At 43.7% G+C, this 19614-nt stretch overlaps 1 protein-coding gene across 2 annotated transcripts in view; it reads left to right on the forward strand.

The window, feature by feature from the left end:
* The window catches only part of CCDC146 (coiled-coil domain containing 146), a 1211813-nt gene that overhangs the window by 378807 nt on the left and 813392 nt on the right, over nucleotides 1-19614 (forward strand). For both annotated transcript variants that reach the window (XM_086967356.1, XM_086967357.1), the window contains one exon: nucleotides 17110-17192. In XM_086967356.1, the coding sequence (XP_086823482.1) occupies nucleotides 17110-17192 (83 nt within the window). The remainder of the gene's footprint in view (nucleotides 1-17109; nucleotides 17193-19614) is intronic.

A 19614-nucleotide genomic window follows, 5' to 3' on the forward strand; every position in this document is an offset into this window, starting at 1 on the left:
GGAAGTGTTACTGGCCAGTGGGTTCTGGGCTCATTGTCAGGGAGATGGTGGGTCTGATAAGGATGTCACTACCAGGAAATCAGGATAGAGGAGAAGGCTCGGGCTTTTGAACTTTTATCAGGCATATTTCAGTGCAGGCTGACAGCAGGGGTGATCCTCAGATACTTCCTTGGCCTGTGTTGTTGGTCAATCAAAACTGGAGCGGCTCCTGCTTTGGCAGACCGTGCTTTTGATGAAGGGCAGGATAGAGGAGAGGGCAGTACCAAGAAATCGACACTTATAACAGAATTTTCGAAGGACCAGACACTAATCCACTTCCATGTCTGGATTTGGACTATAAAGGAGCGGAGCATGAGTCCCACAAGTTGTTCAACAACACTGTTTTACAACCGGGTTCATTGAAGAGAAGATCTCCGGAACAAAGACTAGGGACCAAGGTCTGCTAATCTCCTTGCTGGATGGAGGAGGAGAGGGCCTGGAGGGAGAGAGGCTCAGCAAGAATCCTTTTGAGTGGATCCCGGTGAGCAAAGTATGAGATGACCGGTCTGGTTGGGACAGGTTTGGCTGTCCACATGTTCTTGCAGAAGTCAGCATCGCCCTTGTGAGAGTTGAAGTTAGTGACTTGCATGTGGGGGAGGGGACCACTGTGAAGGTAGGGCTGTCACCTGCGTGCTAGCTGAAGTCGACAACCCACATGTGCCGGAGGGGTCACAGGGAAGCCAGGGCCATCACCCATGTGTGAACTGAAGTTGGCGACCCCCTGTGTGCCAGGAGGAATATCACTGTGAAGTCAGGGCCATTACCCATGTACAAGATTGAGTTGCCAATGCCCGTGTGCCGTTAGGGGGCCACAGTGAAGTCAGGGCTGTTGTCCTAAACATTTGTGCCAAGGCTTCTGTGAAGAACACTTTTTGATTGCCGCTATGGCTACATAAAGTTTGTCTGACACTGACGCTGGCCAACGGGAGACTGAGGAGGCCAGAAGTGTCATCTGGAAAATGTGAAAGGTTGCAGGCCCTCAGCATCAGGAGACTGTGGCTTGGTCCTCCTGTCCGTGCTGGCTGACATCAGGTTGGGTAAGACTGTTCTAGCAGTCTAGCCGTCAGGCCTGCTGGGGACTTATACGGAGTAAGTATGTAGTGCTGCTAACCTTAAATTATAAATCCATGCTTAGACTTTTTTCGCGTGGGACTACCAGTACCTTGGGCCACATATGAAAGCTGCCTCTATTATTGAATGGGGAATAAGAACAGGCCCCTCTAGAAGGGGCGAGGGACTTCAGGATACCACCCAGGACAATGCTAGCGCAGCCACCTTAGGAGACTGTTGATATTATTTAGTATGTTTTTTCTATGCTTTGTGTGTTTACATTTAAACACGATTTTTTTTCAAAGTGAGTATTTTGACTGGATAATAAACCTACTGCTGTTTCTGTTTGTATTTTCAGTCTTGCACCTGTGTTTGCTTCACACATACCTCCCCTTAGAAGAGCCCTGGCCCCTGGACTGCTTTATCTTCGCTACCACTGAGAGTCAAGTGCTGAAAGGGGTAGTACTTGGCCCACTTAATCAGAATCCATAGAAGGTGGGTTCCTGGACCAGTCCCCTGGCGTAAAAGGCCGTAAACACACATTAGCCCCTGCTTCCCCTGTGTTCCTCTAAAGGGGTGCTGTCAGTTTTAAAATGGGAAAACTTAGTTTCAGCTTCCACACCTTCAAGTCCTGGTTGTGATGTCACTAAGCAGTAGGATAATGATTGATGGGTATTTAGTCGTACAGTGGCCTAGTATTTCCCCTAGAATAGAAATATGCTTTTTTGTCCTGGACTATTATTACTATTGTAGCCATTCATCGTTATTTGTGTAGCTACCCAATGCATGGGTGTCAGTATTCCACTGCTGCATTTTATATCTGCTAGTGGTAATTACGCTGGCAGAATTTACCTTTAGTCTCAATTCTCTACACTAGCGGTAATGTATATTTGACGTGCTTCTCTGCATCAACCCTAGGTCTACAGTCCTGCCAGAGCTGCAATTTCCCTCCTGCACGGCTTTAATTACAAATGGTGGTGGTAATGCACTACCGCCGGGCAGCAATACTAGAAAATGTCATTTTCAGGGGACCCGCAGTAATTCCTGCATATTTAAGACCAAGAGGTTTGTGCATTGTTTTCCTTCGAACCACAAACTCATGTTCGGCTAGCATGACTCGCTGGACGCCCACGTCGTTGTGAAATCCGACCCTGCAGTGAGGCAAAACCATTTACTGATTTGAGCATCTGTACCAAACGTGAACGATCCTTAAATTGGCCCGGAACCCATTTTCTCTAGATTTGTTCTTTTATAGAAAGCTTATATTTAGCAATCCGCAGGCAGCACGTTGCCCTCCTACAAAGAAAACATATTCTTGTCCAAACACTGCGGACTACATCTCTGCTACACTTCCCTCAAATGCAAGTCGGAGACACAGTTTTTATTTTTCATCTAATTCTTCAAAAAGCTTATGGAGAGCATAAATGCAGCGATTGCTGTGATCCACCAGGAACCTCCCTGCAATACAGCTATCAAGAACCTGTGATGTAGTTAGCTTTATTATACAAGGATAGGCAATGCCAATAGGGTTGAAACTCTGAAACGAACTTCCATCAGACGGAACCTCAAACAATACAACACCTGGCTAAAGATCCAACTACCCCGAAAGGCATAATTGACTCATATAGCACTTGGATGTCATAGTGTTTTTGTTCTATATAAATATCCATTGCATGTATGTTGCTGTGTGGAGTGGCCCCCAGGAGCGTTGATACATATAAAATGGAATTGTGTGCAACTGCATTAAATTGTTCAAGGGCAGAATTTATTTTTCATTGGGCCTACGCTACCTAATTTCCATATTCTGGCTGTTTTCTCTGCCAAGCAAAGAAGAGTAGTTTACTGAAATGACGGCCTACAGAGAAAGGTAGAGGAAACCCTTATTACAACATTGGAGTTAAATTCCGAGCTCCGTGTAAGAAGAAGTTTGGCCAGGGATTGGAACTGTGAGCTGCGTGATAATTATCACATGTTCACTGTTTATTCACCCCAGTCAGATTTTTGCAGGTCAAAGCTGACAGAAATTTTCCAGACTCAGAAAAATAGTAAAACATGCTTGTTTTTTTGCTCGCGTCCATGAGCTATGCACAACCAAATAGTAGACAAAATGAACCTACATTAAAAGGTTGCAGGGAGGGTTCCTTTATAGATCATATATTGCTTACTAGGCTTACTGTGTCCCTCTTGAGGGGTTTTTTGATTGTGGCAAGTGCATTTAGTGACCACAACCCAGTGTGCGTGAACCTGGGTGGCAGCTTATTGATAAAAAAAGGGACTCTGTACCAAACCAGACTAGGTTAAAATTAACCGATGGTAAACAACGGTTGAAATGGACGCAAGTAATCCCGTCGAAGTTTCATGACGCCCTTAAAGACGCATGCACAATGGAATTTATGAGTTGCCTGAATGTAGCATCAAGGGCCCAGGGCATACTCAAAGCCTTTGATGTCATTGCCGCCAATGTGGGGACCCTGTTATTAGCTCCAGGGAAAAACAGGGAGTATACGGATCCCAATTAGTTTAGCCCAGTATGTTCTAAAGCCGCAAGAGATCTTAAAGTGGCTTTAAAAGAAATGCCAAGGGAGAGAGAAAAGATACGCACTCTCCGCCACAACTATAGACAGGCTCTAGTAAACCGTAAAAAGTAATTGAAAGAGGCAATGTGGAGGGAGCTTCTAGATCCCTTGACCCTCTCTAGTAGTTCCCGTTTCTGGGAAATTATCAATAGACCTCTTCCTTCAGCGGAAAGAGTTGTGATTATGGGCACTAATATAAGTGAGAATGAATGGGTATCCCATTTCTCCAACATTTTTAGGAACAAATATCCCCAGGCTCAGCCAGCTGAAAGTCATACAGACAGGGAAGGAGCTGTGTTCACCATGGGGGAGGTGGAGGAGGGCATAAACAATCTCACAAGCAAGAAGGCGCCGGGTCCGAATGGGGTCCCGCCCGGTCTTTTTAAATCAAACCCTTCCTTTTGGGCCTCGATACTGGTCGCGGTTTTTAATGCAGCAGCTAAAGTAGGCTGCCCTAAATCCTGGGGAATATCGACAATTGTGCCAATATATAAGAAGGGAGATTGTGACTGTACTATAAATTATCGACCGATCTCCCTAATTGACTCCACGGTGAAGGTCATAGGTGGCGTCATTCTTAAGAGACTAACTGACTGGGCTGTAGAGAACAAGGTAGTATCAGACATCCAATTTGGGTTTCGACCTGGCTATTCAACTATGGCACAATGCCTCAATCTCTACCTGATCCTCAGGAAGTATATCATCTCCCGCCCAGGAACAATTTATTTGGCTTTCATGGATTTGTCATCATCCTTCGACTGTGTCAATCGGGGAGGCTGTGGCAATCCATGAGGGACATGGGGGTAGAGCTCAATCTGGTGGACTTCCTGATGGACCTACATAGGGATACACGGGCAAACAATAGATATGCTTCTGACCTCAAGGTGACCAGGAATTTTAACACAGAACGGGGGGTACGCCAGGGGTGCATTCTAGCACCATTCCTTTTTAATTTATACATTAATGACCTGGAAAAAACACTTCAGGAGACTCGGGCTGACTATCCGTATGTGGGGAGGCGGGGTCTGCCCGTCCTACTCTATGCGGACGATGCCGTCCTTTTGGCACGTACCCCTAAAGGCTTACAGACTTTATTTGAAGCATTTTGGAGATTCATGGATGCAAGAGATTTGGCTATAAATAACTCCAAATCATACATAATGCAGGTAGGGAAGCGCACCACAAAACCATACCCTTTTAAAGTAAATGGAGAAAAAGTTACTATCTCTACAACCTTTTCTTATTTGGGCATCCTATTGGGACGATAAACTGAACTGGACTGCTCAACTTAACAAAAAGAAGGGAGAGGTTGCTAGGTTCAATGCTGCAATATTTAACTTTTCGGCCAAAATGGGCTCACGCCCGATGGCGGCCATGTTAAAAATGTATCTGGCCAAAAGCGTCTCTATAGCCAGCTATGGAAGTGATATTTGGGGGTATACTGGCCTTGAGGGGTTGCAGGTAACCGAAAATAATTTTTTTAAGCAGCTGCTGTGTGTCCCACAAGGGACTGCAAACTTTTCGGTTCATGAAGAAACTGGTACCGCCTATATCAGTGATACATTGGCCATACGTCCCCTAATATTCTGGCTTAAATGTTGGCTAAATGAACTTCTTACCCTCACACATAAAATTTTAAAAGAGACTTTGAGCCTAGACCATATGATACACATCCCTTGGTTTAAATATTTAAAGGAAAGTTTTAAAGAATTGGGATGTTTGGATTTATTCTTAAATCCTGATAGTATCTCCAAGGAAGATGTGATCCTGGTAAAGAGTTCCTTTATGTCACGCAGAAAAATGGAAAGAGAGGAGAGAGAACTGACAAAAAAGAGTGTTCGCAAACATATATTATTTAGGACGTCACTTGAGCTGGAACCATATCTTCAATGGCCGGTGCCTTCATATGAGCGTTTCTTGTTAATAAGGTTCTGAATGGACTACTTCCACCTTTTATTAGCTGTTCCAAAAGGGAGTTACGGGGGCAAAGTGCTAGCTTCCTGTGGCTGCGACAATATGTCTCCACAGGACTTGCTGCACTTTGTGTTCTTTTGTAAATATTACGAAACCCCAGGGAACTTTTATTTAAAACCCCTATTAAAAAAACTGAACTTCAGACAAGTCCGCCCTGCACTTTACTACTTATTATTGTTAAAACCTGAATGTATCCACTTTGTGGCAGGCTTTTTAAAATGTTCAATGAAATTGAGAAAAAGTTTGGACATCTAAAAGGAACTTGAATACTTGCTGTTTTTAAACTTATATGTTTTTAATACTGAAGTTGGAATGTGCCCCTCCCCCCCATAAGCCCCCTGTTTAGAACTCTAACCTGAAATCCCTGTACTGTATTCCTGGGGAGTTATCCCAACATAATGTCTTCTTTTTTAATATAATACTATATGCTCGGCGTATTTTTAAATGGATATGTATTTGAATTGTATTTATAACTTTCATGGTTTCATATGCTGTAAACCGAGTAAAGTTTATTGGAATTGGAATTAGTAAAACATGCAGTATCCGGTGTGTTAAATAGTGATTCTGCATGTTATGCCTCATTTCATTTGAAAACTCTGAATAGTAGTTAGCTTCCACGCATAGTAAATCTTTCACCCTGGCAGTTATGGTGTAATATCACTTGTACTCTGCTCGCTCACTCCCCGGTCCACCGCAGCAACCAGTGCTGTTTGTTGTGGAGGGAGGCAAGCGGTACCACTTCCTGGTTGCTCCATTCTAGGCGGCCATCTTAGGTGGGTTGACGCGCTAGTCTCCCACTCCGCCTAATCTATTTAGCCCCGCACCTTCCCGCGCAGCGGTGACGCGCAGCGGTAGCGCCGTAGACGCGCCGAAGAGGCGCCTAAGAGAAGCCAGTCCGCGTCCAGACGCTTCCTGCTTGCTGGCGGCCAGGCTCTTTCACAATGGTAGGGCCCCTACTTTCCTATGACTCCTCATCGCTTCTCGCCCTACGTCCTTGCCCTAATCTGTTATGTCGTCACACGTTCCTCCCATCCCTTACTGAGTACCTCTGTAAAAGCTGTAATTGGAGTCCATCTCACACCTGCCCTTCACCCCCTGGTCAAGAATGGAGAATGTTCCTCCTTAACTGTAGGTCCTTATGCAAACATTATACCGAACTGCACTTACTGATTGAAGAGCTCAAACCTGAGGCTCTCTTCCTAACTGAAATGTGGCTTCACACAGACAACGATCCGACTACTGTATGGGCCACCCCACAAGGATACACGCTTAAAAGACTGGATCGCCAGACCGGGAGAGGTGGTGGACTGGCTATCATTTATCGAGACAGCTATAAATGCCGTATTACCCCCACCACCTCACCAACTTGTGAGAGCTTCCATTTTTCACTAGAATTCTCCCCCACTACCACCTTTTCTGGCATCCTAGCCTATCGCCCACCTGGCGCGCTTAACAATTTCATTACTAAAATAACAGACCTTGCTGCAAGTCTCGTGTTGTCCTCGTCCAATTTCACTCTGTTGGGGGATCTTAACCTACATCTAGATGATCCTCACGACACTACAGCTAATAATCTTCGCTCCAACTTACAAGCCTTGGATCTACATCAAAAGGGCTTTCACGCAACCCATAATAGGAGTAATCTTCTTGACCACATCTATAGCAATATAGACTCCCTTGTGGTGGATCCCCCTACACCACTACCCTGGACCGACCACTTTTTGATACCTTTCACGTGGCGCACAAACCCCCCTCCCTTGACTCTCCATCCTGCTAGACATCGAGGTAGGAAGTGGTCCTCAATCCCCCTCCCTGCATGGGAAGACGCCCTTGCTAGAGACCCACCTAGGAAGGTAACGAATCCCAACACAGCCACCAACAATTTTGATGGCTGGATCTCTAGCACACTCGATCTGGTCCTCCCCATACAATCTAGTAACTCCATAAAAAGACCCAAAGCAGCCCCATGGTACACACCTGCCCTTAAGACCATGAAATTAGCTTGCCGGAAAATCGAGAGAGCCTGGAGACAGGACTACTCCCAACTCAGGAAAACCGAATATAGAGCTGCCATTAAGCTCTATAAACAGGAGATAAAGGTGGCACAAGCTTCTTTTTACGGTGGCAAAATTAACGCAGCCGCTAATGCCCCAAGGGAAATTTTTAAAATTGTCAAATCCCTTATTTCACCCCCTGCTGAGTGTCCATCTGCTGAGGGCGCCCAAAATCGTCGTAACGATTTGGCCGTTTTCTTTTCCCAAAAAATCGAGGCCATATACTCCTCTTTCAGGGACGCTAATAATGATACGGAACCCCTCGTATCTACAACTTCCGATTCCACTGTCCTTTGTACGCTTGATTCAATCCCACTTTTGGACATTCCTGCCTTGGATAAACTCATCCTCAAAATTACCTCTGGTTCCCCCAACGATCCAGCACCCCCTCAGACCCTCACTAAGGTCACGGACATTATTCGCCCGGTCATATTGGACGTTCTCAACACATCCATCACCTCTAAAACCGTACCACCTTCATGGAAGTGCGCGATGGTGAGGGCTCTGTTGAAGAAGCCCAACCTTGACCAGAACAACTTGGCGAACTACCGTCCTATCTCCTTACTCCCCTGGCTGAGCAAACTGCTAGAGAGGCACGTAAATAACACCTTGATGAACTATTTGGAGTCTAATAGTCTTCTGCAGGCCTCTCAGACAGGGTTCCGTCCTCTGCACGGGACTGAAACCGCTCTCTTAGCGGTGACGGAAGAGGCAAGAGCTGTGTTGGACCGGGGTGGAAAAGTCGCCATCATTCTTTTAGATCTCAGCGCCGCGTTCGACACGGTGAACCATGTCACGCTATTACAACGACTGGCGAACATGGGCGTGTCGGGCGCGGCCCTGGAATGGCTGACATCCTTCCTGGCTGACCGTTTCTTCCAGGTCTGTGAGGGCGAGGCGGTGTCTCCCAAACACCCACTCAGGTGTGGGGTCCCTCAGGGCTCCTCCCTGAGTCCTACCCTGTTTAATGCCTACATGGAACCCCTAGACAGGATAGTCCATCCCTTCGGTGTGCGTATTGTCACCCACGCGGACGATACCCAACTGGTGGTCTCTCTAGACCACTCTGAGGGATCGTCCCACACCTTAGGCCCCTGTCTGGAGGCTGTTGCCAGATGGATGCAATCTTCCTGCTTAAAACTTAACGGGGAGAAGACAGACGTCATCCTATTGGGCAATCCTTCTCCCTCTGTTCTTGCATCCATCTGGCCACCATGTCTGGGCCTGCCCCCGTTCCCAAGTCCCAAATAAAAAGCCTCGGGATCTGGTTCGATAAAGCTTTGGACTTTTTTTTTCCAAGCCACAAAGACCGCCGCCACCTGCTTTGGGCTTATGAGGATGTTGCGGAAGGTGCTCCCTCTGCTCCCATTCCAGGCAAGGAGGATCCTGGTCCAGGCCCTTATACTCTCCCGTCTGGATTACGGGAATGCCCTCTACATGGGAGCTCCGACCTTTGCCACCCAGAAGCTCCAAGTCACACAAAATAGTGCGGCCCGCCTACTCTATAACCTCCCACGCTGGCAGTCAGCGAGGAATGCCCTTAGGGAGCTTCACTGGCTCCCTATAGTGGCAAGAGTACAATTTAAGGCTATGTGTATCCTACACAAAGCCTTTCATCGCACAGGTCCCGCCATTCTGCATCCCTTGGCTACTCCCTACGTTCCGTCCCGTTCCCTCCGCTCCTGCACCCTCCGGCTGGCCACTTCCGCCAGAGTCAGGAAAGCTCGATGGGGAGGTCGCTCTTTTTCCCATACTGCGGCCAAACTCTGGAACACCCTCCCTCTATCCCTTCGAGGCAACAGTAACCACCTGTCTTTCAGGAAAGCCTTGAAAACACACTTGTATGCCAAATTCTGCTGACCTGCCATGAGCCCGCGCTAAGCAAATTCAGTCACAAGCGCTACGAGGCCTCCGGGTAGTTTAGCGCTATACAAGTGCAATAAAAAAAAAAAATGGTATTCACCATGTATGCTAAACACCTGACCCTGTACCTCACTGTTAGTTTGTAATGAGGGCAATAGTTGTTAAAAGTACAGATGATAGCTTAAATTGTGACTGAGTTTATGGGACAAACGGAGTAGAGTCCGTCCCTGTGTCATTTGCTTCGTGCTTCTTTTTGTCAGATTTTATTCCTTTATCGGCCAACAACTTGAAGGTAGACTAATTTACTTATGTCTCTGCTTTCGCCAGGGCTGAGCTTGGGCTCACCCTTCTTTCAGCATTCCTGTTTAGTGTGTTTTCAGTCATTTGATTTGGTCAGAGATTATTGGGTTTTTTTCTCCGCAAAAAGTATACACAGAGCCTTTAGCCAAATATCTGTATTTAGTTTAATCCTACATTTTCAAAGATGATGTATACGTGTTTTGCCATTTTAGCCCTATTTATAAAGTTTGACTTACAGTGAAAAAAGATAGTGTCAAAGAGAAGGAGCATCAGATCCAAGGCAAATGCATCTTAAAATCCAGCCTATTAAAAGTTCTCAAACTTTTTCTTTAAATCCTCGAGCCAAAATTCACATGAAAATGACACAACCAAATTATGATACAAGTATAAGTGCCAACATTGATAATCAAAATTCTATATCACATCTTCAATTCAAATATGAGACCCCTATACGTTTGCTACTTAGTAACCTTTCTTCATATATGTCAGTATTTATTCAGCTACCCTGTTGCGTATAAATTCATTGCTTCCCATATTGTCAAGTGTATCTCCCATGGTGGATTTCATCTGGCTATTTGATATTGAATCCACCCCGGTAAATAGAGGTTTCATTCTTAATTTATTTTCGGAACTAGAGTCACTAAAGCTGATAGCTAGCAAGGATATCTTAAATGTGATGATTCATGTACATGACACTGTTCCGTACTCTAGGGTTACTTTTTGTTCCCTGATAGTGGCCAACCTGGTTTTAAAGGACTGAGTTTTTTTTGTAAATGAGGGCTTGATGTAACACCTGTTAATGAATATGAGGAAAATCAATTTGCGGGCCCAAAAGCCAAAATCTGAAAGTTTCTAAGGCTACTAATTCACTGGCACTAGACGCATTGGGCCCAGAAATAGAGTATTCTGTGGGCATTCCTAAAGATATAGTGGTTTCCGTGGACTGGAGGGGGCGTTTAATAAATGTTGTGCCCAACGTAGCAGTTGCTCCTCAGACTCCAGACATAGAAGATGAATTCGCCCAGTGGAGTTGGGTTGCAAGAGCCTTGAATAACATCCATGTGGAAGCAGTAAGGAGTGCTCCATTGAGTTAGCCGGGGTGGGCTACTCTTGTCCTGGAATATGGCTGGTCTGGGACCCAATGAAACATAATTAAATTCCTTAAAAATTATGAATCCCATAATTATATGTCAACAAGAAACGTGGTCTTGCAAAGAGTTTGAATGTTATGTCTATTTTGTATACTCGTGCTATTCTAAGCGATCAGAAAGGGGACATGCTAGTGGAGGTATCTATTTTGCTTAAAAACTCCATTAATTGGAATCAGAAGGTTTTCTCCCACCCCTCAAACGTCTGTATATGCTTGAAGTTGACATGCTTGGGAGATTCTGACACGCCCACCTCCTTCCTTGTGGCAAACTTGTAAATCCCCCCTGGGAAAAATGTTGCTCGTCTTGTGCCTTTATTGTTTTCTTTTATTCAGGATATAGCTGCCAGGGAAGATTGCCCACTAGTGATATTAGCTGGGGACTTAAATGCTAAAATTTCAAACTCTGCCTCTGAGATTTATGCCAATACTGACAAAGAGGACATTTGGCACATTCCTGAGATTTTATAAAAAAAAGATAAAAACAGAAAAGCGGGGGTTCCTTTTGCTTGATAGCGTTAGAAGTCTAGATCTTGTTATCTTAAACGGGAGAGTGCCTGCTGATAAAATAGCCCATTTTACCTTCCATTCTCAACATACTCTGAGCCTTTTAGATTATGTGATTGTTTCCTACCAAATGTTTGGAGCTTGTGATAATTTTTTGTTAGCCCGTCGATATGGAGTGACCAAAGTATAGTGGGTATGACAGTTGCCTTTGATCTACCCACATTGGACTCGGGGAACGCCAGTCAGGGCTCGGCCACTTTTAATAAAGGAAATGCTCGGTCCTTTTGGACGCAAAAAAACATTGCTGAAGTAGGCTCCATTGTGAAGACGGTTAATGTAGAAAAGCAAGGTATTACTCATTCCAACATTATATCCTTCTTTGAGGCTCAAATGAAGAAGATTTGTAATTTAAGCTCCACATCTTCTGAACCTCCCCCGTATAAACAAGATATGTCCCATATGATATCCTTAAAACAAGCAATTAACCATCTTGTTCGAAAACAGCATATACATTTCCTCTTTGGTTGACAGCAGGAAATCAATCGCCTTAAGCGAGTGAGAAGACGCTTCATGCTCAGTGAAAAAAGAAGGGAGCTTGACGCTAAGTGGATAGGGCTGAGGGAAGCTGCAAGGGCCAAAGATTCAAGAAAATACTGGCACTTGATCGCTGAATATTGCGATTCAAGGCGGAGAGCTACACCGATACCGATTCCCGAAAAGGAATGGGTGGATTACATCTCTCTATTGTATGGAAATAATAGCCCAGTTTCTCCCGTGTTGACTGATGGGATTAAATTCGTGTCTGCTGAATTTACTGAATTTGGCCCCCGTCAGGAAAGGAATTGGGAAAATATATAAAGATTGCTAGATGGTATCCTAATTGCACTAATTAAAAAGGAGCCAGAAGTATAGGGTGATTTTCTAGAGCCACTCTTTAAATATTGTTTTTTGATGAATAAAATCCCCGGCCCCCCTCTTGGAAGGGGAGCATTATAGTCCCCCTGTATAAAAAAGGACCAAAAACGGTGCCGACTACATTTAGACCGATTGCCCTCCTGGATGCCTCAGGCAAATTATTTGCAAAAAGCATATTATGCCATTTACAACAATGGGTTTATGATCAGGATATTCTTCCACCTGAACAAGCTGGCTTTAGAAAGAACCATGGCACCCTGGATAATATAGCGGTTGTTCAGACAATTGTGGAGAAATATGTTTTCATCCTAGGGGTGCCAGTTTATACAGCCTTTTTTGATTTCTCCACGGCGTTTGACAAGGTGGACCCCCCAGACCCTGTGGAGAAAACTTGTCTCCCTTGGCATACCAAATCATCTTCTGGGTCTGATTATGGAATTGCATACAGACACCTGGTGCCAGGTTCTGATGGGAGGCTTGCGGGGGTTAGCATGTAAAATTAGAACGCATAATGGGCTTAAGCAGTGATGTCTATTAGTACCACTTTTATTTTCTTTGTATATCGCTGATCTCCCTGGCGCTCTGAACTCTGTAAGGGGGGATGCCCCCAAAATTGGTACAATGTCTATTGGCTCTTCATTGTATGCAGATGATGTTGCAAAATTTTATTTTACACCCAATGGCCTGTTACGCCGTCTGGACGCTTTAAACAAATATGCAGAGGCTCACTTCTTGAAAATTAATATTGCAAAAACAAAGATATTGGTTTTCCGTAAGAAGGGGCTCAGAATAAAGAGATGTTTAATATTAATGCTTGGTTTTGAAAAACTGGAACTGGTTGACTCGTATGTATATTTAGGGAAAGTTTTTTCCAAAACAGGTCGAGACTTGGAGCATACTAAATTGTGTTAATAAAGCTGTCTCCCAGGCAAGTGAGTTAAACAGATTTTATAAAACTTGCGAGAGATGCCATTTTAGCCATGTCGTATCTGTTTTTAAGGTCAAAAGCCCACCCTCATTAATATATGCAGCCGAGGTGTTGGACATGAATTATTGGCTCTCGTTTGATAAGGCGGAAGGATGAATTATGCGCCAAATTTGCAATTTAAACTCTTTGACTGCCCCACATGGTCTGCGCCTTGAATTTAGATTAGTCTTGTCCTTCATCTTAGCCCAGGCAGCAGTTCTCAGGTGGGGTAACTCTCTCTTTTTTGGGGAAGAGGGTACACTTAGGGCAGCCCTGAGAATAGAAATCTTTGGCACACTAAAAGAACAATCAACGTTCTTTAGGTCTTTTGTATGTGCAAATGATACTTTCGGTCTTAGTTTAATTCCCGTTTCACCTATGTCTAAATCTGGTTTGAAACAGTTCTTGAAGTTTAGATCCCCTATGAGTTTGGCGAGAGACACTGCTTTAACACCATCGATGCTCATGGTATTCTCCTGCGGTGCTGCAGATTTGGGAATCCCATTGTTCATGACGAGCTCAGCTCGTCATGAGTGTGTGGAGGTTTACATCATGACGAGCTGAGCTCGTCATGAGCGTCCAAGGGGTTAAGCAAATCCTGGTCCAGTAACGTGGCGGTCAGTGGGAGCGCTCTGGGGAATAAACTACAGCCTTATTTAACTTGGAATATTCCTCACAGGATTAGAAGGCTGATGCTCCTACTGAGACTCAATCTGCTGCCCTTAAGAGATGTTACTGGCATCTGGGATAAAACACCTAGAGAGAAGAGAATTTGTGAATTGTGCCAGTTGCAAATCCAAGATCTAAATCATGTCCTATTTGTATGTTTAAACCTGCAAAGTGCCAGGCGAGTGTTTTTAAAACCAGTATTTATCGGATTTAATATTCACTCTGCTCAGGACGCACGTTCTTTGGTCTTGTCCCCTCCGAATGAATTGGTTTGTTTTAAGATATACCAATTTTTTAGAAAATGTTTGCCTATTTATTAGAACATTGTCTAACAGTAGTGCTCTGGTTACGATTTAATACCAATTGGTTGGCTATCTGATTGTTTCATGTATTAATAGCACTATTTGCTCATTTCTTAGTATGTTTGATATAAGAATTTTCATCGGTCGGTTATGTGATTGTTTTATGTATTATAGCATTATCTGCACATTTCTCAGTATGTCCGATATAATTTTGTAGCAATGTACAAGGAAGAATTTTGTATGGTATGTAATGTTTGTTCTTTTAAATGTTGGCTTGTTTTTGTGGACCTCCGTAGGAGTTCCAAAACAAAATAAATAAATAAATTATGACAATTGTGAAAATAAATTGTCATGTGTATAGTATTCTTCCTCATTTGTGTACTATGGGAGTGCTCCTTTGCCTTACAACTCTCAGCATCTAAGGTTTTCCTCACGATTGAGCCAAAACATAACATTGATACCTTGAACATCCTTCAAGCTCAAATCAAAATTAAATGTGAGACTCCCGACTTCGGCCTTCAGTGATTTAAACCAACCATCTGGGGGCCTCTCGTAGAAATTTGGAGCCTAAAAAGTTGATGAAAGGGTCTGGAGCGGTTCTCGTTTAACCAGTCACCAAATGTATCTGGGAATCTTTCGAGACAATATCTCAGAGAAGGTAGAAATATAGTTTTGTTAACTTGCACTAGTGGCAAGAGAGAAGGACCTGTGATGTTTTTCTCTTTTTTGCAAAGTCCAACTGCTATCACTGAAGCACGATTTTGCAGGGCAGCTATATGAGTGCTGTGCGCCGGAGGGTTGACATTTATTTCCCTGGTATTTGTAGGAATTGGTCATCTTGATCATGTGTTCTCCGAGCTCCCATAGCCAATAATTCTGCTTGTGGATCCTTGTGAACATGACGGTTTTTGTTTTGTGTTTGATTTTAGTGTGTGGTAAACTTTGGACAACCCTCTCCTTCCCTGCACCACCATCCTGATCTCCGCCTCCATATGTCCACCGAAGTTATACCACAGATGATGAGCCAGGCTTGTGATAAAATGGAATATTGTCGTGAGAAAAAATATAGATATGATAATATGAAATGCACCAGACAAGTATGATTCAAAAAAAGAAACTGGTCCTTGGTACCTGGGGACTAAGTCAAGTTGCCAGAATCTAGAGTAGTGAAGGATAGAGTGAGATACAGCTCTCCTTACTTAGTAGATGAAAGTAGTGATGATTGTTGTGCAGTTAAGTTGAGTAATGGTCAATGGTGGAATGTGGTATGGGTTTCAAAAGTGGTTGCAAGCGATAGTGGAGTCATTAATGAATGCTGCAGCAACGCGTCAACATTTCCAGTTGAATGTACACCAGCAAGACAGGTGGTTCTGCTTCAAACTCTTTTGATAAGGAAAATAGCAGTGGTTGCAGCAGATGGATAAGCCATTATCTTGTTAAATCTGATGATCACATTTTAGAATTAATTCTGTTGTTGTTCTATCATATGCTTATTTCTTCCTTTTGTTGTTGTTATGATATGAATGAAAATAGATACATTTTATCTGTGATTGCCATGTTATTCTCATTAACCTCGCATTTTTTTTCTTTTCATTCGAATATTATTGTTTACGTATATTGTTTGAAATTGTATGGGGAAAGGTATGTTTTGATCTCCTTCGCTGGTCACTGCACAGCTCTGGTCAACATGCGAGCATGACAATGTTGATCAGACCATTGAGGCGGGAACGGCAGGCGAGGGAGACGGTTGAGAAGGATCTCGGCTGCTTATCTGCCTGCCTGCTACATTTTACGTTTAAATAAATCCTTACACTTGCCTTAAGCCAAGTCTGCTGGCATCTTTTCATCTCACAACAGCCCCCTCCTTGAAAATCAAACCCCAAAGAGGATGTACTTGACAATTCAATGAATTTACAGTAGTGCCTGGCTCCTGTGGTTTTACGGATAGCAGTGCTGTTTATAAAGAGTGTATAATAGTGCTAGAAATCTGGCCTAGCAACCTTGGACTTCTCCTACTACTTTAACAATCAAGTGATGGAACTTGCCACTCTATGCGCATTTGGTACTGACCAGACCAAAGTAGCTGTTCAAGAGCCAGAAATTACCCTGAACACTGAGATGAGTGAATCGACCTATAACTACAAAATGCAGACTCTGCACCCGGAACACTGATTTATTGGCACAGTGATCTGTTGAGTTCCATCAAGCTCCATACTGGAATATATCTGTCACTTCCGCCACTGTAAAAAGCCATAATGCATGTATATTTTACAGTGCAAGGACTGAAGGAAATTACATAGGGGTTACATAGAGCACTGAGTCCCGAGTTACATGCAAAGTCGTAAACGATAAGTAGAACTCCTTGTGTTACGTTCAGGATGGAGAAGCTCACAACTCTAAAAATATCAGAACAATCACACTTGTCTATTTATGTTCATTAGAAGTCATTGAAACTGCCTCAGGCGGCAGTGTCATTTTCAGGGGCTAGTCTACAATGGTAGAAAGCACCATAGCTGCGGTTACCTCTAACTTATGTACTACAACACTACTTATAATAACATACTAACCGTTTTATTTTTAGTTTCCTTTTCTTGCGATTTAATAGCTGACCTCTGTATCTCTTGCACTTTTCACTTGGTGTGTGCATATTATTAACACCACTTGATGCTGAAGATTAAAAACAAAAGCTGTTCAAATAGAAATGGAAGGTTAACTGATCTGCATTTTAATGTATTTCTTTTACTAGTTGTACGCCTCTGGAGATATCCCTGGAACCCGAGTAGCCGAGTTAAAGTCAAAGTATAAATTGCTGCACGATACACTGAAAAGGTATTGGTTTTACTCTTGTTTAATGCATTTCCTTTCTTCAAATAAGATGATGTACTAGTAAAATGAATGAAATCACGTCCAACTAAACGACTACACGAACCCATATTGTTTCACCCTGTCCAGTCACAAGGTTCCGCTGCTGGGGATGTTGGGAGTATTGCAGGAGATTGTGGCGCCACACTGCTCGGCATGACGCGAAAAGGCACGCCGACCACTTGAATATTTTTAGGACCATGACCATCGAAACGTTTGTGGGCTTTTAACAAGTTTATTCACGCCCTGCTTTGCGTGCCATTGGGTTTGAAAGCTGTTAAGATTATTCTTTTATTAAATTAGATTTAAGTGTCGACCCAGACAGAAATCTCCAAACAATGGCGCGCACTTGAGATATACAGAGCTGTGCCGCCAACTTTCCACTGTTAGCCTTGGTATGACATGAATCAGAAGGGACAAAGGTCATTCTAGTGAACGTTCCGTCTTCTGTCCACGACTGACCGTCTCATTGCCAGAGGATGATGTCGTCACAGTTCCTTCCCGATGGATCACCCATTAAAATATAATCTCTTTGATTCAGATCTCCTCGGATGCAACGTTATAGGTGAGCAGGTAAACAATACCTGCATTGATTTAATTTGAAAGGTAGATTATTTGCAGATCTTAGCAGGAGTGCAATACTTCTAATAGGGGAGTACCTGTACTTCTCAGTGGCAAACAGGTACTCTGAAATAGATTACTTACCACTGCCGTAACAAAACTTTAGGTGGCCCCGCTGCAAGGTACGTGGAGGGGCCCCCTCCGGACACAATCAGGAGCTCTCAGCAGGCCCGTAGTCAGAATGATATTTTTAGGGGGGGCTTGACCCTCAGCTATGACAAAACATAAAGCTGTGCACAATACGTATATTCTTTCCCAAGTAGTATTTGTAGGGGAAATGTACAGTATGCACGATTTGAAATTGCACTCTGCGTTTGGGGGCTTTTTCAAACAACATTAGTTCTATCTTGGTTGGGTTAAGCTTGTGCTAGGTGCTGGGCATCCAGGTTTGCATGATATGCCGGCAGTATTTGAGGCAATGGATGTTAGAAGTGGAGGAGACTTTCAAGTAAAACTTTGTCTCATAGGTGTGTTAAAGGAAGGAGAGAGGTCCAGAAATACCAGGTTGCAGTGGTAACGTTATCTGGGATTAGGAGGGCATTGTTTACAACGTGTAAGGTAGTAGTCTTATAGCTACAGCATGATCTGAAGCCAGACGTACATAGGTAAAGGGCTTCATTTTCAAGTGCAATGTATTCACAAATGGTGACCATGCAATAGTAAATCAATTTAATTATGCACAGACCATTGGCTGGTGTCTGCTCCTCCTGTCCCTAAACTGCAAGAAGTGGGATTCAGAAACTTTCTGGTGGCTTTCTGCCTGGAGGACTGACAGACCGGGATCGCCGCCAGAGCTGCTGTCAGTGATGTCAAATCGCCAGTCGTGCTGGGATGTGAGGCAGTGTGCTCCCAACCCCCTTCTGTCGGTCTCAACTTCTTGTTTGCCCTATTGAAGGAGATATGACTTCTAGAAACATTTCTAAGTCTGAAAATTGAGAGGGCCACACCAGGATCCATGTCAAACAGCATCCGATCAACCTTGAGGCCATCCGAGGCATGGTCTTCAAACTTCACCCACTCACTTTCCCGCCTTTGTCGACAACCGCATTGTGATTCCGCTCATAAGCAATCAACCGTCCTCAAACACCACTTCAGATCCAGATTGCCCCGCCAATGACTCTTCAGAGACCATATTTTCCCCATAAAACTTTCTAAGTCAGAAGGTAAACCTTCCACTGGCAGGAAACTAGTCCCTGCATCCGACCCACGCTCCATCACTGTCATCCTTAACTTTTGATTTTGAACTGGTCTAACATGATCAGATGGCCACGAATGACGCTTATTTGTATCTCCGGTTCTACTTATTGGATTTTTATCGCTTTGGTATAGTCTTGTTCATTAAAATTTACTATATTTTCCTAAATTGGCTTGGGATTTTTGTTTTGCTGTGCTTTCACTTTATTACTGTTTGAGTACTGCATAAATAATTTACACATTACCTCAAAGGTAAAACTGACTGTTGTGTGGAAAGCTACCAGAGAGATAAGCATAGGTTTAGTTAGTGACTATAGTGTTTTATGCTGATAAGGATTTTGATTATTTTTTGAGGTGGGTTTTCACTCTCTCAACCAATACTCCAAAGTTCTTACTGCAAGCAAAACTGGGAAACCAAAGCTGCTGAGATTTTGTTAAATTCAATCATGGGTAGGTATTCAAGGCATTGTTTTAGCAGTGTTGGTTTAGACTGCCTTGAATACCCACCTCTGTAAAATCCATTATGACATATGTTAATTGTGAATGATGAAACCAGATCTAAAAGAATGTGGAC

This window comes from Lissotriton vulgaris, chromosome 1_1 (genome assembly GCF_964263255.1).
Source record: "Lissotriton vulgaris chromosome 1_1, aLisVul1.2, whole genome shotgun sequence".
NCBI classification, from domain to species: domain Eukaryota; kingdom Metazoa; phylum Chordata; class Amphibia; order Caudata; family Salamandridae; genus Lissotriton; species Lissotriton vulgaris.